The sequence below is a fragment of the Diabrotica undecimpunctata genome, chromosome 5 (genome assembly GCF_040954645.1).
Source record: "Diabrotica undecimpunctata isolate CICGRU chromosome 5, icDiaUnde3, whole genome shotgun sequence".
Taxonomy (NCBI): domain Eukaryota; kingdom Metazoa; phylum Arthropoda; class Insecta; order Coleoptera; family Chrysomelidae; genus Diabrotica; species Diabrotica undecimpunctata.
The window spans coordinates 159,982,226-160,009,337 of NC_092807.1; the positions used below are offsets into that span (position 1 = coordinate 159,982,226).

A 27,112-nucleotide genomic window follows, 5' to 3' on the forward strand; every position below is an offset into this window, starting at 1 on the left:
TTGGAATTTTTTAGTCAAAAATTTATATTATGTAAATATGAGCAAAATGTAAATATACATATAAGTAACAATAAAACACTGAAAACTTTGTTTTCAAAACTTCCACAAAATTTATTTTAAATTCTTATCACTACAGCGGTTTCGGCTAATTGCCTTTCTCAAGTGATCTGTTTTTGGCATGGGTTTACACTTTATAGTCTCTAATGAAATAGGTTGAGGAGGGGAGAACTGTTTGTCTCAAGCTGGTCATTCAGAATTATATCTGTGTTTTTTAATTTGTTGATTTCCATAGATTCTAACAAAGATAGCTTAAGGCCTTTATTTTGAATGTGTAGAATTTTAAATTCGTCATTAAAACAATGATTATGATCTAGAAGGTGAAGTGCGTATGTAGAATCTGTTTTTCTATTATTGAAAGCCGTTTTATGTTCTGCTATTCGTTTATTAAAATTTCTACCTGTTTGACCAATGGTAGTTTTTGGGCAGTCGCCACATTTAAGTTTGTACACACCACTGTGTAAGTGTTTTTTATGTTGGCTCTTGTTGTTTTTAATATATTTGCCTAGGTTGTTATTTGTTCTGAAAGCTGGTGTTATTCCTTTCTTTTTTATGTGTTTGGCTATTTTTATTGATATTTTGCCTGTATATGTAATCGAGCAGAAGGTACTGGGTTTTTTCTCTGGTGGTGGAAATACTAAGTTCCAAACCATAAAAGTAAGTTAAACACATAAAACAGATCGTTTGTCCTTTAATGTTATTAAAAAATAACTGCACATTTTATTATGTTCTTGAGAAAGTTTAAAAAAAACTATTACTCGCCCTTTAATGTAAAACATTAAAGGCATACTCTGACCTTTTAAATGATGTTTTTTTATTATCTTTTTAACAAACCGTTGAATGATCTGCTAGATTGCTTATAAGCAGAGTTTAGATATAAAAAATTAAAGGAGTAATCGTTTTACATTTTAAAAGACGTTTAAAATCTTATTGATGATTTAAGCGACCATTTCTTTATTTTTAATTTCCACCGCCAAATTGAGTTTATCGATTTTGCTAGTGGCAATTTTAAAGTCATTAAGGAATGTCATTCGATATAACGATTGGTAATAAGGGATGGATATTTTTCATTCGCTTTATTATTTATACAATTTTTCATAAAATCTTATAGCGACGGTTTAATATTGTTGTAAATATTGATGGCAAATCATGTGGCAAACACAGTGAAAAAATCAAAAATCAATCAATCTGTTTCAGTTGCAGAGATGCTTATTTCTTAGATTTTTATTTCAGACCGTTTTTTTTAGAAGTTCGTTAGTTTTTTAAGGTTTGTACATCTTTTATATTAATATTTCACAAAAGCTGTGTTCACTAAGTATACGATTATTAAATTTAATCCATTTCTAACATTTTTAACAACTCTCACTAAATGTATAAGCAAAATTTTCAAGTGGAAATTTTTTACCCACCCTTGGGCATACATGAAACCTACATATTGTTGCGTGTTTAAAGGTTAACCCTTCGTTAATAACGCCCATTTCAGGAACGTGTCAACTCGCGGGGTGTCTCTCCAGCACTCCATTATTTTATCTTAATTTTTTTTTTAAGTAATAAAACCCAAATTTTTTTATATTTCAGGTACATAATGTTAAGACACCATTAATATTCATAAAAAAGTAAAAAAAAAATGACAGGTAGACATAAAAAGTGACAAGCAACAATATTAAAAAATGATATTAATGAAATAATTATGGGTACAAAAGACAAACTAGAGAGATGGAAAGAATACATACAAATTTTTTTTGACGACGATAGACCTTGTTCTTCACCATCCAGAGATAATCGAATAAATGAAAATGGCAGAGAAATAACCAAAAAAGAAGTGATCCACGCAGTAAAATCTGCTAAAAAAGATGGAAAAGCCACCGGTCCAGACAATATCAATGTCGAAATACTAAAACTAATTGCAGATAACGAAAGTAAAAGCTTAGATTTAATAACAGCACTATTTAATAAGATATAGGACACAGGTAAAATACCAACAGACTGGCTAAAATCAACATTCATAACCTTACCAAAAAAATCGGATTCCTCAAAATGCTATGATTATCGAATATTAAGCTTGATGTCTCATGTGACACTCAATTTGGATTTCGAAATGGATTGGGAACACGAGAGGCTCTTTTTCCTTTAAATGTGTTAACGCAATGATGCCGAGACATGAATGTAGATGTATATGCATGTTTTATTGACTATCGAAAAGCATTTGACTGCGCTAACCATCAAAAGATGATCGAAATTCTGAGAACAACTGGAGTTCATGAACGAGACTTGCGAATGATCTCAGAAGTATACTGGCACCAAACGGCAACAATTGAAATAGAGCACACAACATCTGAAGATATACAAATCCGACGAGGAGTGAGACAGGGTTGCGTCTTATCACCGCTACTGTTTAATTTATATTCGGAGTCTATATTCAGAGAAGCATTAGACGAGGTCCAAGGCGGAATTAAGATTAACGGAATCAGCATAGGCAACATCAGATATGCTGATGATACCGTCTTAATAGAAAGCAACGCACAAAAACTACAAAATATAATAAATGAGGTAGTTCACCACAGCGAAATGTTCGGTTTACATCTAAACGTTTCCAAAACTAAAACTTTAGTATTTTCAAAGACACCAATAAACGTACAGGTGTATGCCAAGGGTCAAATAATAGAACAGGTAAATTCCATAAAATATTTGGGAGCAAATATCAATAGTCAGTGTAATAGAAAACAAAAATTCCTATCAAGAATCGAACAAGCAAGGAAAGCATTCATGAGCATAAAAACATTTTTTACAAGATCAGACCTTAGTCTGCAGCTTAGAATCCGAATGATCAGATGGTACGTTTTTTCTGTCTTACTGTATGGCTGTAAAAGTTGGACAATGGACTCTCAAATAGAAAAAAGAATACATGCCTTTAAGATGTATATATACAGACGAATGCTGAGATTTCCATGGGTACAAAGAGTTACTAATGTTGAGGTACTTCGTCGCATGTGTAAACAAAAAGAATTACTAAGAATAATCAAAGAGAGGAAAATGCAATATTTGGGTCATGTGTTGAGAGGCGAAAGATACGAATTACTTTAAGTTATACTGGAAGGAAAAGTACAGGGCAAAAGATCAGTAGGAAGACGCCAGAAATCGTTGCTGAAAGACCTGAGAAGATGGTTCGACCGCTCATCCGCAGAAATCTTTCGCGCAGCAGTTTCCAAAACTACAATTGCCATTTAGAACGTTAACCTCCGAAAGGAGACGGTGCCATAAGAAGAAGAAGAATGTTAAGAGTTTGTCACAAAATAAAACTATTTATTTCAACAAATATTACATTTTTTATGTAGTCGTGTCGTGGAATTTTATAAACATAGATTTTAGGAATCAATTTGCTCAAAACTGAAAAAGAAAAAAAAATAAAAAAATAAAGTAAAAAAGGCGAAACCAATAAACAAACTTAGAATAAATTCACTGGCCTCAGTAGCATACATCATATACTTTTAAAGTTTAAAGATTAAAGATTTTTGTTTAATCCCTTGTCCTTTTAGTACAATAATAACACAAAATCATTTAGGGTAGAGTGTGTAGCATCGATGTTAATATTTTTCAAAAAAAAAAAAAATGCAAAACACCCAATTTGGACATTGCGACATACGGGCTAACAAAGCAAAGAATTATATCAAGTTTACTTAGCTAAAACCACGTATTATCCAAATTTGTCTTAAGTTTGGTTTTAACTATGTAATTATTATAAAGGTTATATAACTGTCTCGAAAGGCAAAACATTTAAATATTTTAATAAATTTTAATAATATTTTTTATGAACATTTGTTGAATAAAACAAGTATTTACGAAAAACGTTTATTTAAAAATACAAAATGAAAATTATTATTAATCGGAAGTTGGCAATTTTCGCCGGTATAATTTGACCTAAGTTTTTTAATATTTGTTCTTTTCTCTTCTTAACAATCCCAGAAGGTTTTGTCACAGGTGTGGGGTCCTTTATCTCAGATTTTAACACTCTGGTCTGCAAAAAGTCCATCTCTATCAACTCCTCGCTATCGTCAATCTTAACGTGTAAAATTTTGCTCTCTCTCTTCACAATTACTTTAACAATTTGTGATAAGGTAATTACGTGACTCTGTTTTCTTTAATTTTGACTGTGATGATAAGTCTTTCCAGATAAGAGAATCGAAAACTCCCATTTCTTTCACCACCACACGATTCAAATTACACGTTTTAATAACATAGAGTTCAATAAATTAATACAGTGGAATATCAACGGCTATTACAATAACTTACCTAGCCTGTATTGTGAAGCAGCTGGACCATCACTATATCACAGAAGAATGTATTTAAAGTTAACCTATGCAATTAAATCAAATGCAAATCCTAACAACCACACCTTCAAATTTGATCACCTTAACCGATTATCAACGTGTTTCTCCAATAAATCACGTCTACATAAACCTTTCTACCACCGAATCAAAATGGATCTCTCATCTCTGAACACCACCTTACCTCCTTGCTTTCCCGTTAGTTTTGAACCTGCTGCACCATGGACTTTGGGAGTACCTAAAATAATAACTACCCTAACATCATAGGACAAACACACTACTACCCATAGTATAATACATCAAAATCTGCAAAACTTATTATCAAAGTATACAAATTTCTCTCAAATTTTTACAGATGCTTCAAAATCAACAGATGGCGTGAGAGCAACAGTTATATCCTCTAATATGTGTCAAAAATATAAGTTAGTATAAATATAAGCCAATACACTATAGTACTCTTAATGCAGAATTATATGCCATATACGAGGCACTCACATATATTATATCCTCACCAAATCAGAAATATATAATTTTGACTGATTCACTAAACTCACTACGATCTATAGGAAGAATATAGCCAGAGAATCATATTCTTGAAAAAAAAAACAAAATCTGATAGAGATAGAAAATTGTAATAAGGAGGTAATCTTTATTGGATCCCATCACATAATGGTATTAGAGGTAATGAAGAAGCAGATAAGTGTGCGCGTGAAGCCGTCAATTCAGCTGACTCTATTATCGTTAACTACGTGATAGCTAGTGATGTTTCCAGTGTTATCAAATCGCAGATCCTAAGTAAGTGGCAAAACCGGTGGGAATTTTCAGTGTCCAATCTTCGGAATATTAAACTGGACATTAAACCATGGAGATGTTTCCCCACTAAAAGAAAGGATCAAGTGACAAAAACTCATCTTAGATTAGGTCATACCAGTGCCACGCACAAGTTCTTAATTACTAAAGAATCCGAACCAAAATGTGAGCAGTGTAACGTTAAACTCTCGGTGAAACATGTTGTTGTAGACTGTCCAGTTTTCTTCACAGCAAGAATCAATTATGGTATCTCAATAAACTTACAGAAAGCACTTGGTGCAAATTGTTCACTCACAAATATGTTAAACTACTTAAAAGTTATTAATTTTGTTAATATATAATATATTTAATATTGTAAATCTGATTCTCGCTAATAACCTTCGGGTTGATGCGAATTTGTTGTCAGCGAAACAACACATAAAGAAAAAATGATAAATTAAACATATTTTTGGGTTATGACATATAGAAAAGGAAAAAGAAATGTTTTAAAATTACTTTTACCCTTAAAAATTAGTTTATTTTAAGTCATAAAATTATAAAGATACCTTGTTTTTTATTTTTTGTTATTCGGTAATACTGTTCTAATAAAATTTACCGTGGTTCGAGATAAGTTTGAATTTATTTGAAAAGTATGCAGTACACAAAACATATTTTTTATTAGCTACCAAGCCGCATACTTTCATTTAATACACTTTTAAAAACAATATCAGAACTTGTTAACGGTTATGTATACTGGATAATATTTTTCATTAAAAACTTTCGTCATTATTATGTTCTAAATAGACATTTAATCTTACATTCAGATCATGGACGATTCACGGAAAATTAAAAAGTTTTTCAATATTCTCCTTATGCCTCTTGGCAGATATTTATCCAAAAACGAGAAGGAAAAGTATAAGTTGCAGCTTCGAGATTATCCATAAAGTGTACTTTTTAGAATTTGTAAAAAATACGTGTTAATTTAACATGAAAGTGACGGCAATATTAGCCAATCAAGTAAAAAATAAAAATAAATATTGTGAAAAAAAATTATTACTACTCATAAGAATATTTCAATTATTAATTCTGATATGTAAATTTATTATATTATTATATTTATTCTAAATAAAAATATTCTAAAAAATACTATTTGGCCATTTGTGGCCCAACTGACAGTGACAAGTGGCCTAAGAGGACAACGTAATTAAGACAATTGCAAAAAGCTAATTGAGATACGCGAATTGATATTTCAATTATCATTGCCATTATCAAAATCTATTGTAAAAGTCCCCATTTAACCCTTTTCATAAAGATAAAATTCGAAAATATCACGTTTTTTATCCTTTTTGCACTTTTTTACCTTACCTCAAAATCAAATAGTTAGATGTATGCTATTTTATCTATTTTCTTACGGGCTATGAATAATCATTATTAAAATAATTATTTTTAACACACAAATTCTCAATTGCGAAAAATTGGCATTTTTCTAATATTTTCTCACTTATTGGCTCATAACCTTAAAATCTAGTAGCTAAATGATCGAATTTCTGCATATTTTTGATCGGCAACGTTCAATTGTGTTATACCACTTGTCTTTTTTTTAAGGCGATAAAAACAATTGTTTTATCGCTTTTAATCGCATATCACTTTTTGTGCGCAAGCCTTAGCTGACAATGCATATTGCCTACATATAGTGTAGTGCCAAATGTTTATCAAAATAAATAAGTTACTAGATAATGATAGAGTACCCCTATGGGATATATCATCCATTTGTTCAGATATAGAGTATTGAAATTCTCGAAGTAGTTGGTCAAATCGAAGTTTAGAGTTGAATATTATAATTGCCATATATCCTATAGGCGCGCATATTGTACTCTATGATGGTCTGACACAGTCAAAGCGATACGAAGGCGACGGCGACACGAAGGCGATACGAAGGCGACACTAAGACGAAAGCAGTGGCGGCAACAACAATGTTTGCTACGTGCATGATCCGTAACCATGACAACGACAATGGAAGTATGCGTGTTGCAGACATTGCTTCTGTCGTCACTGCTTTCGCCTTGGTGTCGCCTTCGTATAATCTTCGTGCCGCCGCCGCCTTCATATCGCTTTGACGATCTTAACCTTATAATCAAATAATCCTCTTCTTCTAAAATCCGTTGCAATATTACCAAGGATCTTGAAAACTATTAATCACATGAAAAAGTATCGAAAGAATCGAGTATATTAAAGTTATAATATGAGGACTAAAATGTAATTGAATGTTTAAACTGTTAATTTGTATAACTTATTGTATAACAATTTCATAATAATAAATATTTTTGTAACCAAATATTTTATAGGTATATGTCCTGGTTTATATCCAAATCAATTTATAAAACAATTTTTACAATGTTAAAAAAAATATTTAAAAAATAATAATAATATTCTAGTCCTATTAAGGTGATTCTAGAGATATATCACTTTATGCAATTAACGAGTAAAAAAAAAGAAATAATGCTTAGAAACAGTTTTTTTTAAGTTTTGACTATGTAAGAAAAAAAAAAGACAAGGGGTATAACAAAATTGAAGGGTGCGATCAAAAATACGCGGAAAGACAATTTAGCTACTAGATTTTAAGGTTATAGCCAATAAAGTAATAAATATTAGAAAAACACCATTTTTTGGCAATTTGAGAATTTGTAAGTTAAAAATTATTATTTTTACAATGATGATTCATAGCCCCGTAAGAAAATAGATGGAAAAGCATACATCTAACTATCTGATTTTGAGGGTAAGGTAAAAAAAGTGCGAAAAGAATAAAAAAACGTGATATTTTCGAATTTATCTTTATGAAAGAGTTAAATGGGGACTTTACAATAGAATTTGATAATGGGGAAGAAAAAATGTTGAATTACCAAATGAGTTTTAAGGTTATGTGCAAATAAATGAGTAAAAAACGGTTTTTTCTGATTTTTCAGTCCTTTCCGCTCAGAAATTAAAAATTCTACCTTGGCCATAAAAAGACCGAAAAAAAATACATAAAAAATTACTATTTAAAAGTTAGCCAACAAATATTAACATAACATTAAAAATGATTAAAAATTTCAAAAAAATTTTTCTAGACTTAATTTTCAATATAAAAATTTGAAAAAAATCAGGCTATTTTGAATTCGAAAGATACATCTTCATAAATTTTTTCAAATTTTTTTAAGCAAAATTGCGTCCAGAAAAAAATAAAGTCGAAGAAAACTTCTTTTTTAGATTTAAGAGGTTCTATGTCCTCTGGGAAGCTAAAAATTTGTATGAAGTCATGTTTTTATATGCTTTATTGAAAGCATAAGTGGCGTGCTGATCGATGCGGGGGCACTTTTGACTTTTTTATCCTGCTATAGCCTTTAATTTAACAACATTTAACGGGTTTTTATCCAAGTATTTAGTAGCTCAAAATATGTACATCCAGTAAGTATTAACCACATTTTTGTATTAATCTTGTTTAAAATTTTAAATTTCATGTTTGCTTTAATTCAAGTGGTTATACTTCAGGATAACACGGATGATGAAATATTATTTCTGAAAACGTTCTGTGATGTAGCCCGATAGGGTGTTTTTATTAGATACCTTTTATCAAGGAATTTTCAAATACATTTTTCGTGATACATGGTATACAGCCAGCTACAGGAATTTTCCTTATTAGTTATTTGTTAGTGAAACATGAACTTTTTTATTGGATTAAAGCATCAAAGTGAAGAGAAATACGTTCCTATAAAGCTAGTTTTTTTCTTATCAATAAAATTATCTAGTTAATATAATTAACAATATAGCACAATAAACAAAAAATAAAAAAAAAAAACGGGTGTGAGAAGTTATACTTCTATACACGCGTTCGCCGTTAAAAATTTATATAGGAGTCAATCTGCACAATCATTACATATGTAATGCTATAGGTAAGAGAGAGCAGAAAGAGAAAAATAATTAGTTATATAGGTATATGGTGCATCGTTTGCTGTATATAAACATTTGACCTGTAATAGGAGTATAGTAAATGAAGGATTGTATCAATATTTTAATGAAAATATATATTTTTATTTTCATATATGTATAAAAGGAGTTGAATGCAAAAAAAAATTTACACATACTCTGCAGTAAAATTCATTGTTTATTTTGTTATTAATATAAAAATTACAACACAACAAATACACTGCAACATAATTCAATATAATAATACAATATATATTAAAATGTAATATTCATAAGTATTTAAAACTGCCAATATACATAACTTATTTACGAAGATAAAATAAAAAACCACAACTCGGATTATGTTGTAAATTTTCATTTTATTTTAAAATTTATGTTTTTTGCGTATATTGCATATATTTAATAAGATTAACGTGAGGTTTTTAAATATTTCAAAAATAAAAAAGGAAATTCCTAATTGGGATTGGAACTCACAACCACCAGCGTATGAACCAAACACGTAAAGGATTTGCCAATTAGACATGACTCTAACGGATTTCAAAATTGACAGTTCTCGGTAAAACAGTGATTATTTTGAAACACAAAAGCCTAAAATAATTATAAACGTTTAACTTTAAATAATACAAAACATATCACATAAATTATAATATTAATACATATTATATTATATATAATATTATATATATATATATATATATATATATATATACAATATTCTATATATAATATATAATATTAAATATATACAGTCCATCTAATTTACAATCCGTTGCACGTCATTATCTACGTCAGAGATCGAACTTGACATAGTTGACAAAGTATAAAAAAATCCTGAATCCATTTTAAATCAAATAGGTCACATAATTATTATTATACTCTTTACAACGACTATTTAAATTCTTACGTGACATTTTTGAAATAAAACAGACTAATTTTGTTCTAAAATGAACAGATTTTATTAAATAGGTAAAAATATAAAACAAGAGGTATTCACTTTAAAATTTAAAATAATAAAGTACAAAAAGTGTCAACACCGCAACTGTCAAATAAGTGTTACCAATTTATGCCAAAATTTCACCTTCGTTCAATTACAGTTACAGTGTGCTCCGAACAAATGTTCTTAATAAAAACGTTTTATAATGCATTTATACAAATTAAATGAAACATATTGTTGTCTATTTCTTTAAGTTAACATTAATAGAAATCTTTAAATATTAGGTCTACGCGTGTATAATAAAATATGTCTAGTATCTGTAATGCCAGTTTACTCGGCAAAGTGATTCTAAAAAAGAACACACCTACCGCCTAAATATTTCGTGTTGGTATCATGTGACGTCACGGGCTATGACGCCGATGACGTGCAACGGTTTGTAAATTAGATGGACTGTATACAAAAGGAACATTTTTATTCTCGAGAGAGGAAGAGAGAGAAAATATATCTTCTGTCTCTCTCTTACTCATTATCTTACATATGTATTGGTTTCACAGATTCACTCTCATGCAAATTTCCAACGCCGACCGTGCGTATAGAAGTATAACTTCAAACTAAAATTATTGAAAGTAGGAAACTAAAAAAGCGAAACCGGAAGTTTAGACCGTGTGCGAGCACTTACATCCTAAAGTTTACTACGAGTAATGAAAGATTAATTTATTTAAAAAATTAGATTTTATCTACCGTAATTTCGGGTGACTTTGGCCGCCAGGGTGACTTTGGCTCATTTTGGGAAAAAGATATTTTAGTAACTAGTGCGTATGTACAATATATTATCATGTAAATTTCATTATACATCACCATCAGTACCATATTAACTTTAGGAAAATTTTAATAAATCACGGTAATACTGATTATAATAAGAAAAAAAATGAATTTTTAAAATATAGCCATTTTACGTAAGATTTCTTGACTGTAAAAATTGGTTGGCAACCAATAATACTTCCAAGAGTAAGATTAATTGCATAGCTGCACATTGAATATCTGTGAATTCTTACCCGCCTGGCGTCAGTATTTCAGTCTAAACGTAGATGCTAATAAGGTCGGTTGTTATTTGCAAAGTGGTACAGAATTTAACGGTTTTCGGGTGACTTTGGCCCAGTTTGTTGAATGTTGGATTTTGGTTATTCGTTGGTTCTATATTTAAATTGAAGTAAGTAAATGCTGATTTTTAATTTGAATTTAGCCTTTTAACAACTTCAGAGTTTGTTAACTGTACAGAACTAACGACTTTTTTTTAGATGCCCTCAAATTACAAACGTGTTGCTGGTAGTTGAAATTATGGAAATTACACTGCAGACACAGTAGAAAGAGCTCTAGAAGCTATCAGAAATGGAGTCCTATCTCAAAGAAAAGCTGCAATAGAATTCGGAGTGCCATTAAGTACTTTAAAACTTGGCAAAATTGAAGTTTGTGGCAATGGCCCGAAGTCAACGTAAGAAAATCCTACCACCTGGGTAATATTGATCTCACAGAGCCATTGGAACTTGGACATAACCGATATTTCTTTCCAGATTTAAAAACAAGCTTGTAAATTGTTTTATTGTTCATTTTTTGTTTAAAAATGATGTTCTTTGTATACCGAGGGTCCTATGTAGAGTTTCATTTTAGTTTTAGTTTTTTTTTGTTTGAAATTTAAATAAATATTTTTTTAACTAATAAAAGTTTTATTTATTATTCATCTTGTAGGGTGACTTAAGCCCAAACACTAATAATCACAGATAATTAATGAAAAATGTAGCTTGAGACAAAGTCAACCTACATCAGCGGGTGACTTTGCACACCACATTTTTATTTTTTTTGTAATAAAGTAAGCGCTTCGTTGTGTTTTAGTGTAATTTTTGTAAAAAAGTAGTTAAAGACTCAAATACAAATAAATTAAGAAATATACTTTTATGTATTTAGAATACTGAAATCTACGGTCAAACTTCGAAAGTGAGTCAAAGTCACCCGAAATTACGGTATCTATTTATTAGAATTTTATAACCAAAATTTCGTATGCCATTTTAGAAACAGTACTTGACTACATACATCTCTCGCGTATGGTTTAGTATCTTTCGACACCAAATGAAACATAGATATAAATATTCGACAGACTGTTTGCTATGCAAACTTGAAAATAATCTTTTATACGCAACATAATTTCAGTTCTGGTTAATAGTTTGCTGGCAAGTATACCCGTTACTGTATTATGAAAATTTATTACTCACTGCACTTCAGTCGATGCAGTCGGCAGCCCGTCCTGGATCCGAGCTTTTGTTTCTTTGGCTCTCGCTTCGAATTTTATAGCCGCCGTAGGATTTTGCCTTGACAGTTCTCTTGACACTCGGATGAAAAAGCATAGAATGGCCGTTAAAGGGGCAGCGTACCTAAAACAAATTCAAATCGGACGGTTAGATTAACATAAAGAATAAAATGTGAGAAGTTTTAAGAGTTTTTTTATTGTAATAATGAAGCTTGATTATGATACATAAAAATAAATGGGTTTAATGAATAAATTTAAAACTGGTCGTATATTTATTTCGACAAAATTTTATATAATAAAATAACTTATGAATATACTCTTATGAATGAAAAGTATTATTTAAGAGGAAGGCCTTTGGTTTCAAAAATTAGTTTACGGATTTTATTATTTAAGAGTTAGCAGCTAAATGCTGGTAGGGGCCTTAGTAGTTTTCATGTTATATATCAACAACTTTGATTTTAACACGTTCTACTTAAAAATAAGAAGACAGAAGCATAGGATATAGAGTATACCAAAACCAACCCATACCAACAGATAAGCTGATTCATACCACTATCCTGTACCATAATATTTGTTTTTTGAAAACCCTAAATTAAAATATCAGATCGTTTAGGCCATGCAGACTCGCCGCTCTTCGACCTATAGAGATCTTTTGTGTATTTTCTAATCTAGTTGAACTCTAGGATATCAATACTTGATGAAGTTGATTAGCTTCCTAGGTGACTTGTTTTCTATGTTAGAGGGCGCTAGACTGATCTCTTTAGGACCGTCAGTTGTTTGCACAACAGTGCTATGCAGTTAAATAGTATATGTTGTATATGTCAGAGAAACGACAATTTTGACTATCTGATTTGCCCATTTTTTTGAGATAATATCTCAGAGAGCAGTTACCAGTAAGAAGGTCAGTAAACATTGTAAGTTTTTTTCGAGGAGGCGTTTTATTGCAGTAGGCGAGACTTTTATGAGCCTTTTTGCAATTAGAATCCAATAGAATTTCTTTCTAGAGTTTAAGGTGGCACAGTAGATCTCCAGATTTTATTATTTGTGCCGTCGCAGTTTTAAGCTCCTTATGCAGAACTTGCGAAGATACTATCCCTGTAGATAAGATTTTTTTAATATTACAATTTTTTTATCTAGCGTTATCCCCCATTATTTTACTTCTTTGGAATATTCTAATGTGACGTCATTTATATTTGGAGCCTGTAAATTGCATTTTCTTGTCTTTGTAAATGGTATTAAAGTCTAATAATGAATAAAAGCAATTTTCATGAGACTAGACATACTACTTAAAGTCATCCATAACCGAATATATCACAAACTGGACATAGACGTTAATAATACACAATTTGGTTTCCGCAAAGGCCTTTTTTTTTTGGGAGGTTAGAATCTTCAAAAAGACCGTCTGGGAAGGTGTCCCAGGTGTGTCCGCAAATCCGCAAAGGCCTAGGAACACGTGAAGCTCTTTTTTCACTTAATATACTAATACAAAGATGCCTGGACGTCAATCAAGATATATACGCATGTTTTATTGACTATAATAAAGCATTCGATAAAGTACGACATAAACATTTAATGAATGTCCTGAAATCAAAGAAGATTGACTACAAAGACCTCAGGATCATATCAAATTTATACTATAAACAGCGAGCAAAAGTACGTGTTAACGAACAGCTGTCAGAAGAAATTGAAATTAGATGTGGAGTAAGACAGGGATGCGTATTGTCGCCAATTCTTTTCAACGTCTACTCCGAGCCAAGAGGTCCTGAAAAAAGCTCTTGAGGGTGAAACAGTTAGAATAAAGGTAAATGGAGTTCCCATTAACAACATTAGATATGCGGACGACACTGTGATTTTAGCCGAAAACATTGAAGATCTTCAGAGACTGGTGACCAGAATAGCAGAGTATGGAAAAGAGTATGGTCTAACAATGAATGTCAAGAAGACGAAATTTATGAGAATATCGAAAACTCAAAGAAATAACGAGAATCTTCTAATAAACGAAACCAACGTCGAACAAGTGGACAAATATGCATACCTGGAAACAATGATTAACTCCACAAATGATTACAATCAGGAGGTAAAAATAAGAATAGAAAAGGCTAGAGCAAATTTCAAGAAAATGAGAAGAGTTCTATGTACCAGGGATTTAAAACTGGAACTAAGAGTTAGGTTGGCGAGGTGCTATGTTTTTTCGACCTTATTTTATGGAATGGAATCTTGGACCTTGAATGCTACATCAATGAAAAAACTGAAATCATTTGAGCTGTGGGTGTACAGAAGAATTCTGAAAATATCATGGACAGAACACGTCACAAACAAAGAGGTTCTGAGAAGGATGAACAAAGAAATGGAAATTTTAAATTCAATAAAAACAAAAAAATTGGAATATCTCGGACATATTACACGTGGAGAGAAATACACCTTGCTCCAACTGATCATGCAGGGAAAGATCCAAGGAAAGAGAAGCATAGGGAGGCGTAGAATGTCATGGCTGCGCAACCTGAGAGTGGTACGGATGTACATCAAATGAACTTTTCAGAGCAGCCGTCTCAAAAGTTCGAATAGCTATGATGATTGCCGACCTCCGCCGCGGAGATGGCACTTGAAGAAGAAGGTCATACTTAATTGTAACAACTAAATCATTTGTAACCTTCGGTTGTAGAACCAGAATCTTGTAACTTAGTAAGGAGGTCATCTATGGAAAAAAACCATAGCATAGGTATTTTTACCCTTTACTACTTTCACACTCACAGATTCTTTCTTAATACTAGCAGTGATGATTCTGCTTTTTACCATTGACTGAATCCATTGTAATAATAAGGCTTTAATGTTTACTGGTACTTTTTTATCGATTTAACCCTAGGATACTAACGTTTCTTTAACATACGTAAATGCTAACTATACGTAAATTTTACGTACTTACTAATTTAGGTCTAGTATTCCGCTAGCAGTGGTCTTCAGCAACATGCGTTCAATTGAAAAGCATAGAAAGACTCTCTTTGAGACTTCTTGATAAAGTTGGTACTGTTTGGAGTCTTATTTGTTGCCACGGCTTTGTTAATTGTTCATAAAGTTTCAGCATAAAATGTAATCTTGATAATGGCTTTTTTTTGTTTTTAGTTGCATTGTGATGGAAGATTACAAAAGCGTTTACTCCTGCAATATTCATCATATTGTAAAATATGCATAGCGGCCAACTTCTAGTCTTCTTATTACAGCAAATGTTCTGAGATATTTGGTCAAACGTATTTACAGCCCCTTCAGTTGAATTATATGTATGAATTATTTCGAGTTTTGTTGTTGCATGAGTAATGTTTCCAGAAAAATGCATAGTTGAAAGTAGAAGAACTGTCGTATTTTGCTTAGGTTTATAAGATAATAAAGTCATGTTTTTATCGCACACGAACATACTTGAACCGCACTTCCAAGTTTTGTTATCGAGCAATTCAGGAGGTATTTCTCCTTTATTTTTCCAGAGTGTTCCGACCATAGTCAAATTGTAAGAGGAAGATAATAATTTATTCGCAAGAGGAATGCTGGAAAACCAGTCAATTTTCACATAACGTCTACTTCCATGTAAAGGTCTCGTCAGGCTTGTGACAAAATGTTCTGCTAAAGGAATGCCGTTGGTTACAGTAGATTTACCCAGATACGTTGTTGCATTTATTACATATTTCGTAGCCACATCGCAAACCATTAGTATTTTTATGCCGTTTGTTTGGCATATACATGCGAAATGGACACCTGCCACGAAATCCTACGAGTTGTTCGTCGATTGTCACATATGAGATAGCTTTATAATTTTAACACAGTTTTCAATAAACAAGTTCCAAATTTTAGATATTGGAGCAAAACTACTTTCTTTTTTACGTACTTCTCTTGTCAAAAAGTTATCAAATCGTAAAGAATTGATCAAAAAGTTAAACCTTTTTTTTACTGATTCTTGCTTTATATCTATGGCCACAATCATCATCATCATCATCATCATCATTCAATCTTCGCTTATCCACTGCTGGACATAGATCTCCCTCATAATTTTCCATCTATTTCGATCTTCTGCCTCTTGCATCCAATTCCTATGACAACGTTTTAGATCGTCAGTCCAACGTGTTGGTGGACGACCTCTACTTCGGTAGGCATCATCTCTTGGTCTCCATTCCAGTATCCGCTTTGTCCATCTATTGTCTGTCATTCGAGCCACGTGACCTGCCCAGTTCCATTTTAGTATTGCTACTCTCTCTACTGCATCAGCCACTCCTGTTGTTTGTCGTAGCTGGCGATTTGGGATCTTGTCTTGTAGTGAAACGCCCAACATATCACGCTCCATCGCCCTTTGACACACACGGATCTTTTGAACTGTTCTCCTTGTCATGGTCAACGTTTCGGCACCGTAAGTTAACACTGGCAAAACACACTGATTAAACGTTTTTCTTTTAAGGCATATTGGTATATCAGACGATTTGAAAATATGGTTCAGCTTGCCGAAGGCTGCCCAAGTCAGTCTTATACGACGGAGAAGCTCAACGGTTTGGTTATCTTTTCCTATGCGAATCTCATGACCTAGGTATTTATAGGCCATTACCTGGTCTATGGATCTTGTTCCTACGCATATTATCTTCTCTGACTACAAGATTTGTCATCATCTGGGTTTTAGATATATTTATTTTCAATCCCCCTTCTAGCGAGGAAAGGTAGAGCTGATTTAAAAGTTCTTTGGCCTCATCTATCCTATCAGCTATTAGTACAATATCATCTGCAAACCTTAGATGGCTAAGCTTTTCTCCGTTTATGTTTATGCCCTTGTCGGTCAGTTTTGCCCTTTTACATATATATTCCAAAAGCGTAGTGAACAGTTTCGACGATATGGTGTCCCCCTGGCGTACTCCACGTTGTATCGAGAATTTCTGGGTTTGACGATCACCCACTCTAACACTGGCTAATGCGTTTTGGTATATATGTTTAATTATATTTATATACCGATAGTCAATTCGGCATTCTGTCAAGGCTTCCAATAAGTGCTATTAAATAAAACGTAAGCTGAGAGGTGATTATTTTTTAAAGCCGCAGATAAAAATAACAAACGTAACAGTGCTTTCAGTTCAGGTAATGTCGTTTCTATAACAGTAGCTTTTTTTGTCTGGTACTTCTCTCGTAACTCTGCAATTTTTTCGTTTGTACGTAGCAAAACTTCGTCCAGAATCTGATATGTAAAAAATAAATTAAAAACATCTATAGGTTCTATAGCATCTTTAGCTAAGTTGGTTGGACCTGGACGGATATAAACAATATTTCTGGATGCGACTTTACGACCTCCATCATTTATTGGTAAATTACTCCACTTATAACCGTTTTTACTTACTAGCGCCTGTTTATCCCATATTATAACAGGCGATTTTTTTTCAATACGGTTATCAATATATGCTGATTCTGATGGCTGCTGCGTAATTTTAATTCTTTTACAAGAGCATGTATTTCTTGTTTGTTGTGAGTTTCTACCCATGTGCTAGCTAGTTTTGTGAAGACATTTTCTTCGTCCTGTGTAGAATCATAGTCTCTATATTCAATACTATCGTCGCTGTCAAATGGATTTCTGTCTTTCTAACTCCTCTAGATCATCTTCTGTATCGCTTAAATCAGTGAAGTCACTTTTATTTATAATTTCCTCTAATTCTTTCTTAGTAAGAGGACGCTTTAGATTAATATTTGATTTTGCAGACATTTTATTTATAGGTTAATAATTACAACACGTCACAATTACGTACAAAACTTTTTACGCGGATACTAACCACACGTATCTTTTACGTACAAAGTGTTATAACTACTACGGTCAAATCCTAACCCAAACTAAAATCAAAGCGAGTATTCATTGGTTTTATTGACCATGAAGTGACGATAGCATAGCCCACGGGGCTAAGCATTGCCATGTTTAGTTTTCTTTTAGTAGCTGTCAGATTAAAATTGGTACGTAAAATTTACGTACGTTAGTACTCTAGGGTTAAATAAGGTAATATCGAATGCTCCCTCTATGTTAATAAAAGCTCAAAAAAAAATATTTCTTTCACCATTATTATTTTTTTAATACTTCTAACTAGGGAGTTAAGAGTATTTATAGTGAATTTGCCTGTTTGATAGGTAAATTGATGTTTATCAAGCGGTTTATTTAGTTAGAATTTTTCTTCTTATGAAGTAGTCTACTAGTTTAGCTATTATTTTTAGGAGAAAGGGGGTGAGGCATATGGGACGATAAAACTTAATTTTGTCTGTATGACATTTGCCCGTCTTTGGTATTAATACCACCTTTGCGTCTCTCTAAGTCATTGTAATGTGACCCAATACAAAGCTTGCTACGAAAAGTCGCTGTAGTTGCGGCTGTATTTGCATGCAGTCTTTTTGGGGTAGGGGCTGTAGTTGTGCAGGGACTGATTCTGTTATCCCTTTGCACAGTTTTTTCCAAGAGTTCCTCTTTAATTATCTGAGTTCTTTTTTGTACTCTGTAAGGGCACTTCTGTATGAGTCCCAGCTACCTGTACACTTTGCTCTATTAAAGAGATGTCTGACCTTTTTCCTAAGTTTAGCCAACTCTTTGTTCCACCAAAGAACATCCCTAGCAGTTATCTTGTTTCAATGGATTACTTGATTCATATGTCTTTATTATAACATTTTAAAATTGCTATGAGGCTCTATCTAGATTTTCCTCTATGTGACACATCGAAGTCCTCCATTTCGGTTTCGAGACACTCTTTATGAGTTTACCAATGGGTCTGTTTTTAAACTCGATATTCTTCAAAGCCCTACTCAGATGCGCCTATGCTGAATTTTCCTTTCTTGTAATCAAAATCGTGGCCATAAAAAACAGGAATTATTCAAAGATAAAACAGGGAAAATTGTCTTCTTTACTTCTACAATTAAGAATGCTCAGAAATACCTAAACAAAGCCAAAGATTCAGTGGAAGAAGGAAAATCAATTGTTAAAATTTTGCCCTATATAAAGGCATGACAAATAAAATCAGTAATGTCCTAACACAACACATGAAAACTAAAAAGAAAAGTTGCATTAAAAAATCAAAGAGTGTACAAAATCTCTTGTAATGACTGAGACAAATCGTAGATTCAACAAACCAATTTAAAAATAGAGGTAAGATGAGAAGAACATCGACACAAGAAAAAATAAATCATCCCTAGGACATGTGATAAATAGTGTTCGAACTCAACATATAGGCAATATAGGTAAAAAAGAAATTAACGTAATATTAATTTAATACAAATATATTTACATAATATAACATTACTAACATAATCAATTAATTACTTAATTGTAAATTATAATTGAATATTGAAACCACTTAAAACTTTATTATTAATAGGTACAAATAAATGATCTTTAATATGTTCAGTCTTAAAACTATTTCTTGGTGGTGGAAGTTAGATAAAATCAAGTTAAGACTTATTTGCCATTACCGTCGATGTTCTACATCTTACCTTAATTTCCAATATGTTTATGACAAATGTTTGCTTTTACTTATTTGTGTACAAAGCTGCCTCGTATAAAAACTAAATAACAACGAACAAACAACTGAACAATGGCAACAAAAATACCTTTTAGAAAGGAAGTCAGTAGAAAAGATGAATATAAACTAATTCCTTCTCCTACTTAGAGGTAAACATGATTTTTCTATTTCATTTTTAATAAAATAGATTCTATAACATTTTTAATATCATCCTTAAAGGCTTAAAATAAGCCAAAAATAACGACTATATTGCTGTTTTTAAAATGTAACAATGTATTTTCTGTAACAATGCAGATGAAAGAAGTTAATGTTTAAAAATCATAAAACTGCCGAAGAAATTTAAAATAAAGCAGTAATAAAACTTTATATTATTTCTGCATAAACAAGACATGTAAACAGTATGGAACTAAATTTATTATATTTATATAATTGTTTCTACTTGGTGAAAAACCCGCCACCGAGTCGAACCCGCTTAAAGCAATATCTTTCGTGCCAAAAAAATAACACTTACTTTTCTATCTATCTATATATATAAGGATTTTTACAGATGTCGGCGCCTTCTTTCTTTCAGCCAACTTGTACAGTCCTTTCTGTTCTACCATTCTCCATCTCTAAGGTCTCGTCTTTCCATAGCCTCGTCCACTTCATCCCTCCATGATCTTCGGGGTCTACCTCTTTTCCTCCTTCCTATTGAGCTCCAATCCGAAATCTTTGCTATCCACCTTGTATGATCTGTTCTTCTCACATGTCCATACCAAATTAAACTTTTTTTTTTTTTTCGATGTAGCTGAGTATGTCTTGTTCTACTGCCATTCTTCGTTTTATCTCCTCATTTCTGATGCGATCCATTTTTGTCACTCTGCAGCTTCTTCTCATGAACCCCATTTCAGTTGCTGTGATTTTGGACGTGTTTCGTTTATTTATTACCCAATTCTCTGCTCCATAGGTCATTATACTGCCTACCAAGGTGTTATAAATTCTCTTCTTTGTATTTCTGGTAATCTGTCTATCCCACAGTAACCCGTTCATTTGTTTAATACATGTTCTTGTCTGTGCTAATCTGCTGGTTATCTCTTGCTCGGTGGTTCCATTTTTTGAGAGTATGAATCCTAAATATTTAAATTTGTCAGTGCCGTTAATTTCCCTATTATCGTCCATTTCCAAGTTTCTCACTGGTTCTTGCTCTGTTGGTAAATATTCGGTCTTTTCTAGATTTATTTCCAGTCCATTTTTTGTGTATTCCTATTCTAATTTTCGGAGCATATAGAACAGATCTTCTTCATCTTGGTCATCTGCAAAGCTTAATGTGTACAAGAAGTTGTCCCGTATTGGTATTCCCATCCCTTCACATTTCCTTTTCCATGGTTTTATTATTTGTTCGAGGAATATCTTAAACAGTATCGGAGATGTAGAGCATCCCACCAATAAGCCTTTTGTGGTCTTAAATTCGTTGGAGTATTTATTGCCAGTTTTAACTCTTACCTTGTTGATGTTGTTAAGGTTTTTTACGGCTTCTATTAACCTCTGAAGAAGAAGAAGACATTAGGTTCATAAAACACAACAAAAAACAAGAATGGATAATGCAAGAGATCATGGACCTCATGGACGTAAGACGAAAACATAAAACAAGCCCAATAGAATACAAGCGAATCAACAAAATCATCAGAAAAAAGTGTAGGGAGGCGAAAGAAAACTGGATGTCAACAAAATGCCTAGAAATCGAACAACTTCAGGAAAAATACGACATCTTTAATATTCATAAAAAAGTAAAAAAAATGACAGGTAGAGACAAAAAGAGACAAGCAACAATATTAAAAAATGATAATAACGAAATAATTATGGGTACAGAAGACAAACTAGAGAGATGGAAAGAATACATACAAACTCTTTTTGACGACGATAGACCTTGTTCTCCACCATCCACAGATAATCGAATAAATGAAAAAGGCCCAGAAATAACCAAAGAAGAAGTGATTCATGCAGTAAAATCTCAGAAAGATGGAAAAGCCACCGATCCAGATAATATCAATGTCGAAATAGTCGTGTAGTAGAAAATTTTCAAAACTTTCAATAAATCTTTTATATAATATATGGAATATTGATTTTAAATTCTGATAATTTCGTGATATTTCTTGGATATGTTTTTCTAGGTACCTACCAGATATGAATAAATAATTATGTATACTTGATAAGAAGTTTAAATGAAGATAATAGGAATAGGTTCTTACAAGGAGATTCTGATTATAGAGTAAAGCCATTTTTAAGAAGTCCGCTAAACAATCCAATTTCTATAATGATTTTCATATTAGAACCAGATATGCGACATAACATTTTATATATGAAACAGAAGGTTAAGTTACTATTTTATCTAGTGGAAGTGTCTGTAAGGTTGAAAAGATTCAACCGTTCTAATCTGCAGTAACATTCTACGAATATAACCTAGCGAGAGATCAAAATTAAGACAATTTTGAAGATGAATTGCTAAATGAAGACACTGCTGAGCTTTTTGAAGTTGAAGATGTTTGAGGTAACCTTATATAATATTTTAGTGTTATGGAAAAATCTGAGAAGTATCATTAAACATGTATTATTTTTTTATTCGTTATTAAATTTTTTTTTACATTATTTAATTTATTCTTGCCAAAACAAAACGTAGTTGCACACCGCACGCCACTGATGTGACTTTGAGGTTAGAAAAAATTACGACAATAAAAGTGTTATAAAAATATAATTATTTTTAACTTCTTAGACAACATACAATACCGCTTTAAATTTAACCAAACCATACGTTTACGTTTAAATTTTCTATCATGTCCCTTCTGACAGCGATGTAACTCGAAATGTGACTCGAGTATGATTTTAATCATAGAATAAAATACATAAAATGAATATTCCACCCCTTTTTAATTTACCAACTTTTATAAATACATATGAAACAATGTTCGCACTATTTAGGAATTTTAGGTCGTATCCGCTTGGTAACCACAACCTGCGAGCTTGCGCGTCGGTATGAGAATTTAGATTGAATTTTGTCGATGTTGAATGAAATATTACCGTAATAAACCTCCATAGTTTGTTTCCACAAGAGCCAACAACCCTGTCTCCATATTTTCAGTATATAAACAGACAGAGTCGGTTTTGATTATTAAACAAATTGTTATTAACAAAGAAAATTTTTGCTTTTGACAATAACAGCTACAAGCTCAAGTTAGGATATAAAATATACATTGTTAATTTATATGAAAATTATAAAAACAATTATTATTTTTATTGAAACACAGTGCCACACTACATTTCTAACATTTTGTATATGTTTGTTATCTTCTATAGTCGGCCAGTGTCCATATTGGACCCTCCTAATATCTTTGGGGGAAATGTAATGAGCTGGTCCTCTCTTTTTCTTGTCTCGGATCTCAGCTTCCAATGTACTTGGTCTCCCCCGTTTTGCTGTGGTTGTGCTCACCTTGCACAGACACTCTGCAAGTTCTGTGCAAAAATCTGCTTGTGTTAAAAGCTTTGTCTGTGGGTTCTTAGCAACCGTCTCTCTTTTATAGAGTATCCAGGAATTGGCAACTGTTAATTTAAGTAAGCGATAAAATAGCCGGATGTACCATTTCCTACTTTTTAAAGAAATTTTGCTTCTTCCAAAATGGCTGTCCATGAGATCAACCCCTCCCATATGGCGATTATATTCTTTAATTACAAAGGGGCAGTCTACTTCGATAGGTTTTTTCGCAGTCTTATCAAAGCATTTTATTTTGTATATAGGAGATATACCTGCAAAAGTAGAAAGCAAGACGACATCTACAATATCTTTTCATATTTTAGATGAGATATCTACGCCATCAACCGTTCTAGTATATTCGTGACTGTCACCATGGGAGAAATTCTTCACATCCGTATCTGTTAGTAATTTGCAATATGGTATCTGTTGCCTTTGAACTGTTCCCAATGAAAATATTCCCCTTTTGGCATTATGTACAAGCAGCGGTACACCTGTGCAATAATTATTTTCACTTATCTTCAAATATCAATTCGTTACTTTCTGGTTTGTTTTGTACGGCATACAAATTTGTTTTATTGGTAATGCGCAACAGCAACTTGTCCGTAAATAAGTAAGTGAAAAATTGACGGCGTTTCTAATTCAATCACTTGTTGATTCAAAGTTGTACTTCCATGAAAGTGCAATTGATCTTCATTGAGACAAAGTTCTTCCAAGTGATGTGTTCTATAGTAGTTTTTTATTTATTTTGGCCTAAATTTTTTTTTATTTCCGCCTTTAAAAACTTTTTTATTTGTGTTTTACGTTCGTATTTTAAGTTACTCGTAGATGGCAAGCTTTGGTTCTCCTGGATGATGTGCTCATTTTTCAGCATTTCTGTATTTTCTGTTGTGTCTATCTCCTCTGCCATATCTTTAGCCCCATTGCACGTTTCTTCATCAGAATCGACGCCATAGATAAGTTCAAATTCAGGGTCTGAAATACTATCTGTGTGGGAGAAATCGGTTTCATCTTCACTACTTAGGCCAGTGAAATTTGCCCAATATTCCTGCAGATCCTTTTTCGACAAATAATTCTGACGACGCATTTTGTAATAAATATTCTGTGTCAGAGATTCTCAAGTGCGCACTATAGCAAAACGGCAACAAAGCATGATTTTCATTTTTATCATGGATGCGGTAAAAACAGCAAGGGAGCATAATGAAAGTATACCTATTAACTAGGATATTTTTTCAAAAATAAATCACTAATATTCTAGCTAGGTACGACTCATAAATTTTATCCAATAATACACGACGTTATAGTTCAGCTGTCAAACAATTCAATTAGTCGAAGTGCATGCTTATGTCATTTGTGCAAAAAGTGCCAAACTATTTATTTTATATCTACACTATGTAGACTACAGGCTACGCTATGCAGTTTCTTCCAATTTGAATCGGCATAGACATTTCATTCAATCGTTTACATGTTGTCGAACGGCAACACGATGCATTTAAGGATTAATTAAAATACTAATCGATTGCCTATTGAAAAACGAATAAAATCCTACCACAAAAATATTTGACAAAAATTATTTTGAAAGTAACAGAACAAAAAATATGGGAAATTATAGGAAGCAATGAGAAGAATGAGCGTCGATGTAAATGGATAAATAAAAGACATAATGCAACAAAAGTACTAATAAGGATAAAGGTAATAAATGAACTCTAATAATTAATCAATTCACAATTGCAATGAATGTGATAAATATAAACGAGAAAATCACCCTAAAAATCATTCAAGTGTACGCCCCAACTTCAACACACCTCGATGAAGAGATAGATGAGTTCTACGAGAAAATAATAGAAACCAACACGAACTATCACAGCACTTACACACTTATAATAGGAGATTTCAACGCTAAGATTGGACAACGACTAGAAGAAAGCGAAAACTATATTGGTGAATTCGGCTATGGTGTTAGAAATGAGAGAGGAGAAACCCTGGTTAACTTCCTACATAGCAACAAATATTTCGTAATGAACACATTTTATAAGAAAAAACCGCAAAGAAAGTGGACGTGGTTATCACCACACGGAAAAACAAGGAACGAAATCGATTACATCATGTGTAACAAGAAAGATATCGTAGAAGATATAACAGTAATAAATAATGTCTCTCTGGGTAGTAATCACAGAATGGTTAAAGCTAAACTAAGGATTAAGTATTGCAAACGTAGAATTAACTTTAATAACACGATACAAATAGACACAGAAAAGCTAAAAGTCGATAAAAAAAATATGCTAGCAAATTAAAAACCGCCCAAGCACTGAATCTAGAACAACTCAGCGTTAATAAAATTAACTCACTTATAACAAAAGAACTATTGAATGCTAGCTCAGAAGTAGCAACCCGCCATAACAACAAAAAATCCAAAATAAGTGCAGAATCGAAGAATATGCTGAAACAACGAAAAGAGCTCCTGTCACTAAACAAAAGAAATACCACAGAATACAAAGAACTTAATCGAGCCATACGAAAACAGATAAAAAACGATATTAAAAAACATCAACAAGAACATGTAGAAAGAGTGATAGAGAAAAATCGAAGTCTAAAATATACCAAACCGAAATTAGGAAAGAAAAATATTATAACTATGAAAAATCAACAAAGCCAACTAGAAACAAGCAAAGCTCAGATATCAAACATAGTTGAAAACTTCTATACTGAGTTATACCGCTCAAGAAACGATCCCCCCGACTCTTCAAAGCAAAATCTGGAAAGACAAATAACAAACGTAAATTCTGAAGTAATGCCCGAAATAAGCGAAGTAGAAATAGAAAATGAAATTAAAGAATTGAAAAGAAATAAAGCACCGGGTAGTGATGGAATTCTGGCAGAAATGTTGAAAGAAGGCGGAGAAGTAGTCATCAGGTACCTAAAAATACTTTTTAATAAATGCCTATTTGAAGGAAACATACCAAAGGAATGGAATACTGCTAACACAATATTAATACACAAAAAAGGGGACAATACAGATCTGAAAAATTATCGTCCAATATCACTACTATCACAACTTTATAAAACATTCACAAAAATAATTACAAATAGATTGACAACAAAGTTCGATGTATATCAACCAGTAGAGCAAGCCGGATTTAGAAAAGGGTTCAGTACATGTGACCATCTTCACACACTAAAGGTCCTAGTAGAAAAAGTTAACGAATACAATTTACCAATCTGTTTAGCATTTATAGACTACGAGAAAGCTTTTGACAGCATAGAATTATGGGCTATTGAGGAAGCACTGGTCAACAGCAGAATAGATTCTAGATATAGGATATTAATACATAATATATATCAACACGCTGAAATGGTAGTCACGATGGATAACGGAATGAAAACGAGGCCAATAAAAATCAACCGAGGAGTAAGACAGGGAGACACCATATCTCCAAAACTATTTACTGCCGCACTTGAAGACATCTTTAAATCACTAAATTGGGAAACGAAGGGACTGTCGATAAACGGAAAGTATTTAAACCATCTAAGATATGCAGATGACGTAGTACTAATAGCCGACAGCTGGAAAGAACTGAAGACGATGATCAATGAGCTTCATACGGAATCCATAAAAAAAGGACTGAAAATGAATCTGAGTAAAACTAAGCTAATGTCGAATAAAGATGATCAACCGACGATAACCATCCAAGGAACAAAAGTGGAACATGTAGAAGAATACATATATCTGGG

General features: G+C 32.4%; 1 protein-coding gene across 1 annotated transcript in view; it reads right to left on the minus strand.

Moving 5' to 3' along the window:
* LOC140442042 (prolactin-releasing peptide receptor) overlaps positions 1 to 27,112 on the minus strand; it is a 286,069-nt gene that overhangs the window by 99,127 nt on the left and 159,830 nt on the right. The window contains exon 4 of the mRNA XM_072533088.1: positions 12,336 to 12,494. Within this exon, the coding sequence (XP_072389189.1) occupies positions 12,336 to 12,494 (159 nt within the window). The remainder of the gene's footprint in view (positions 1 to 12,335; positions 12,495 to 27,112) is intronic.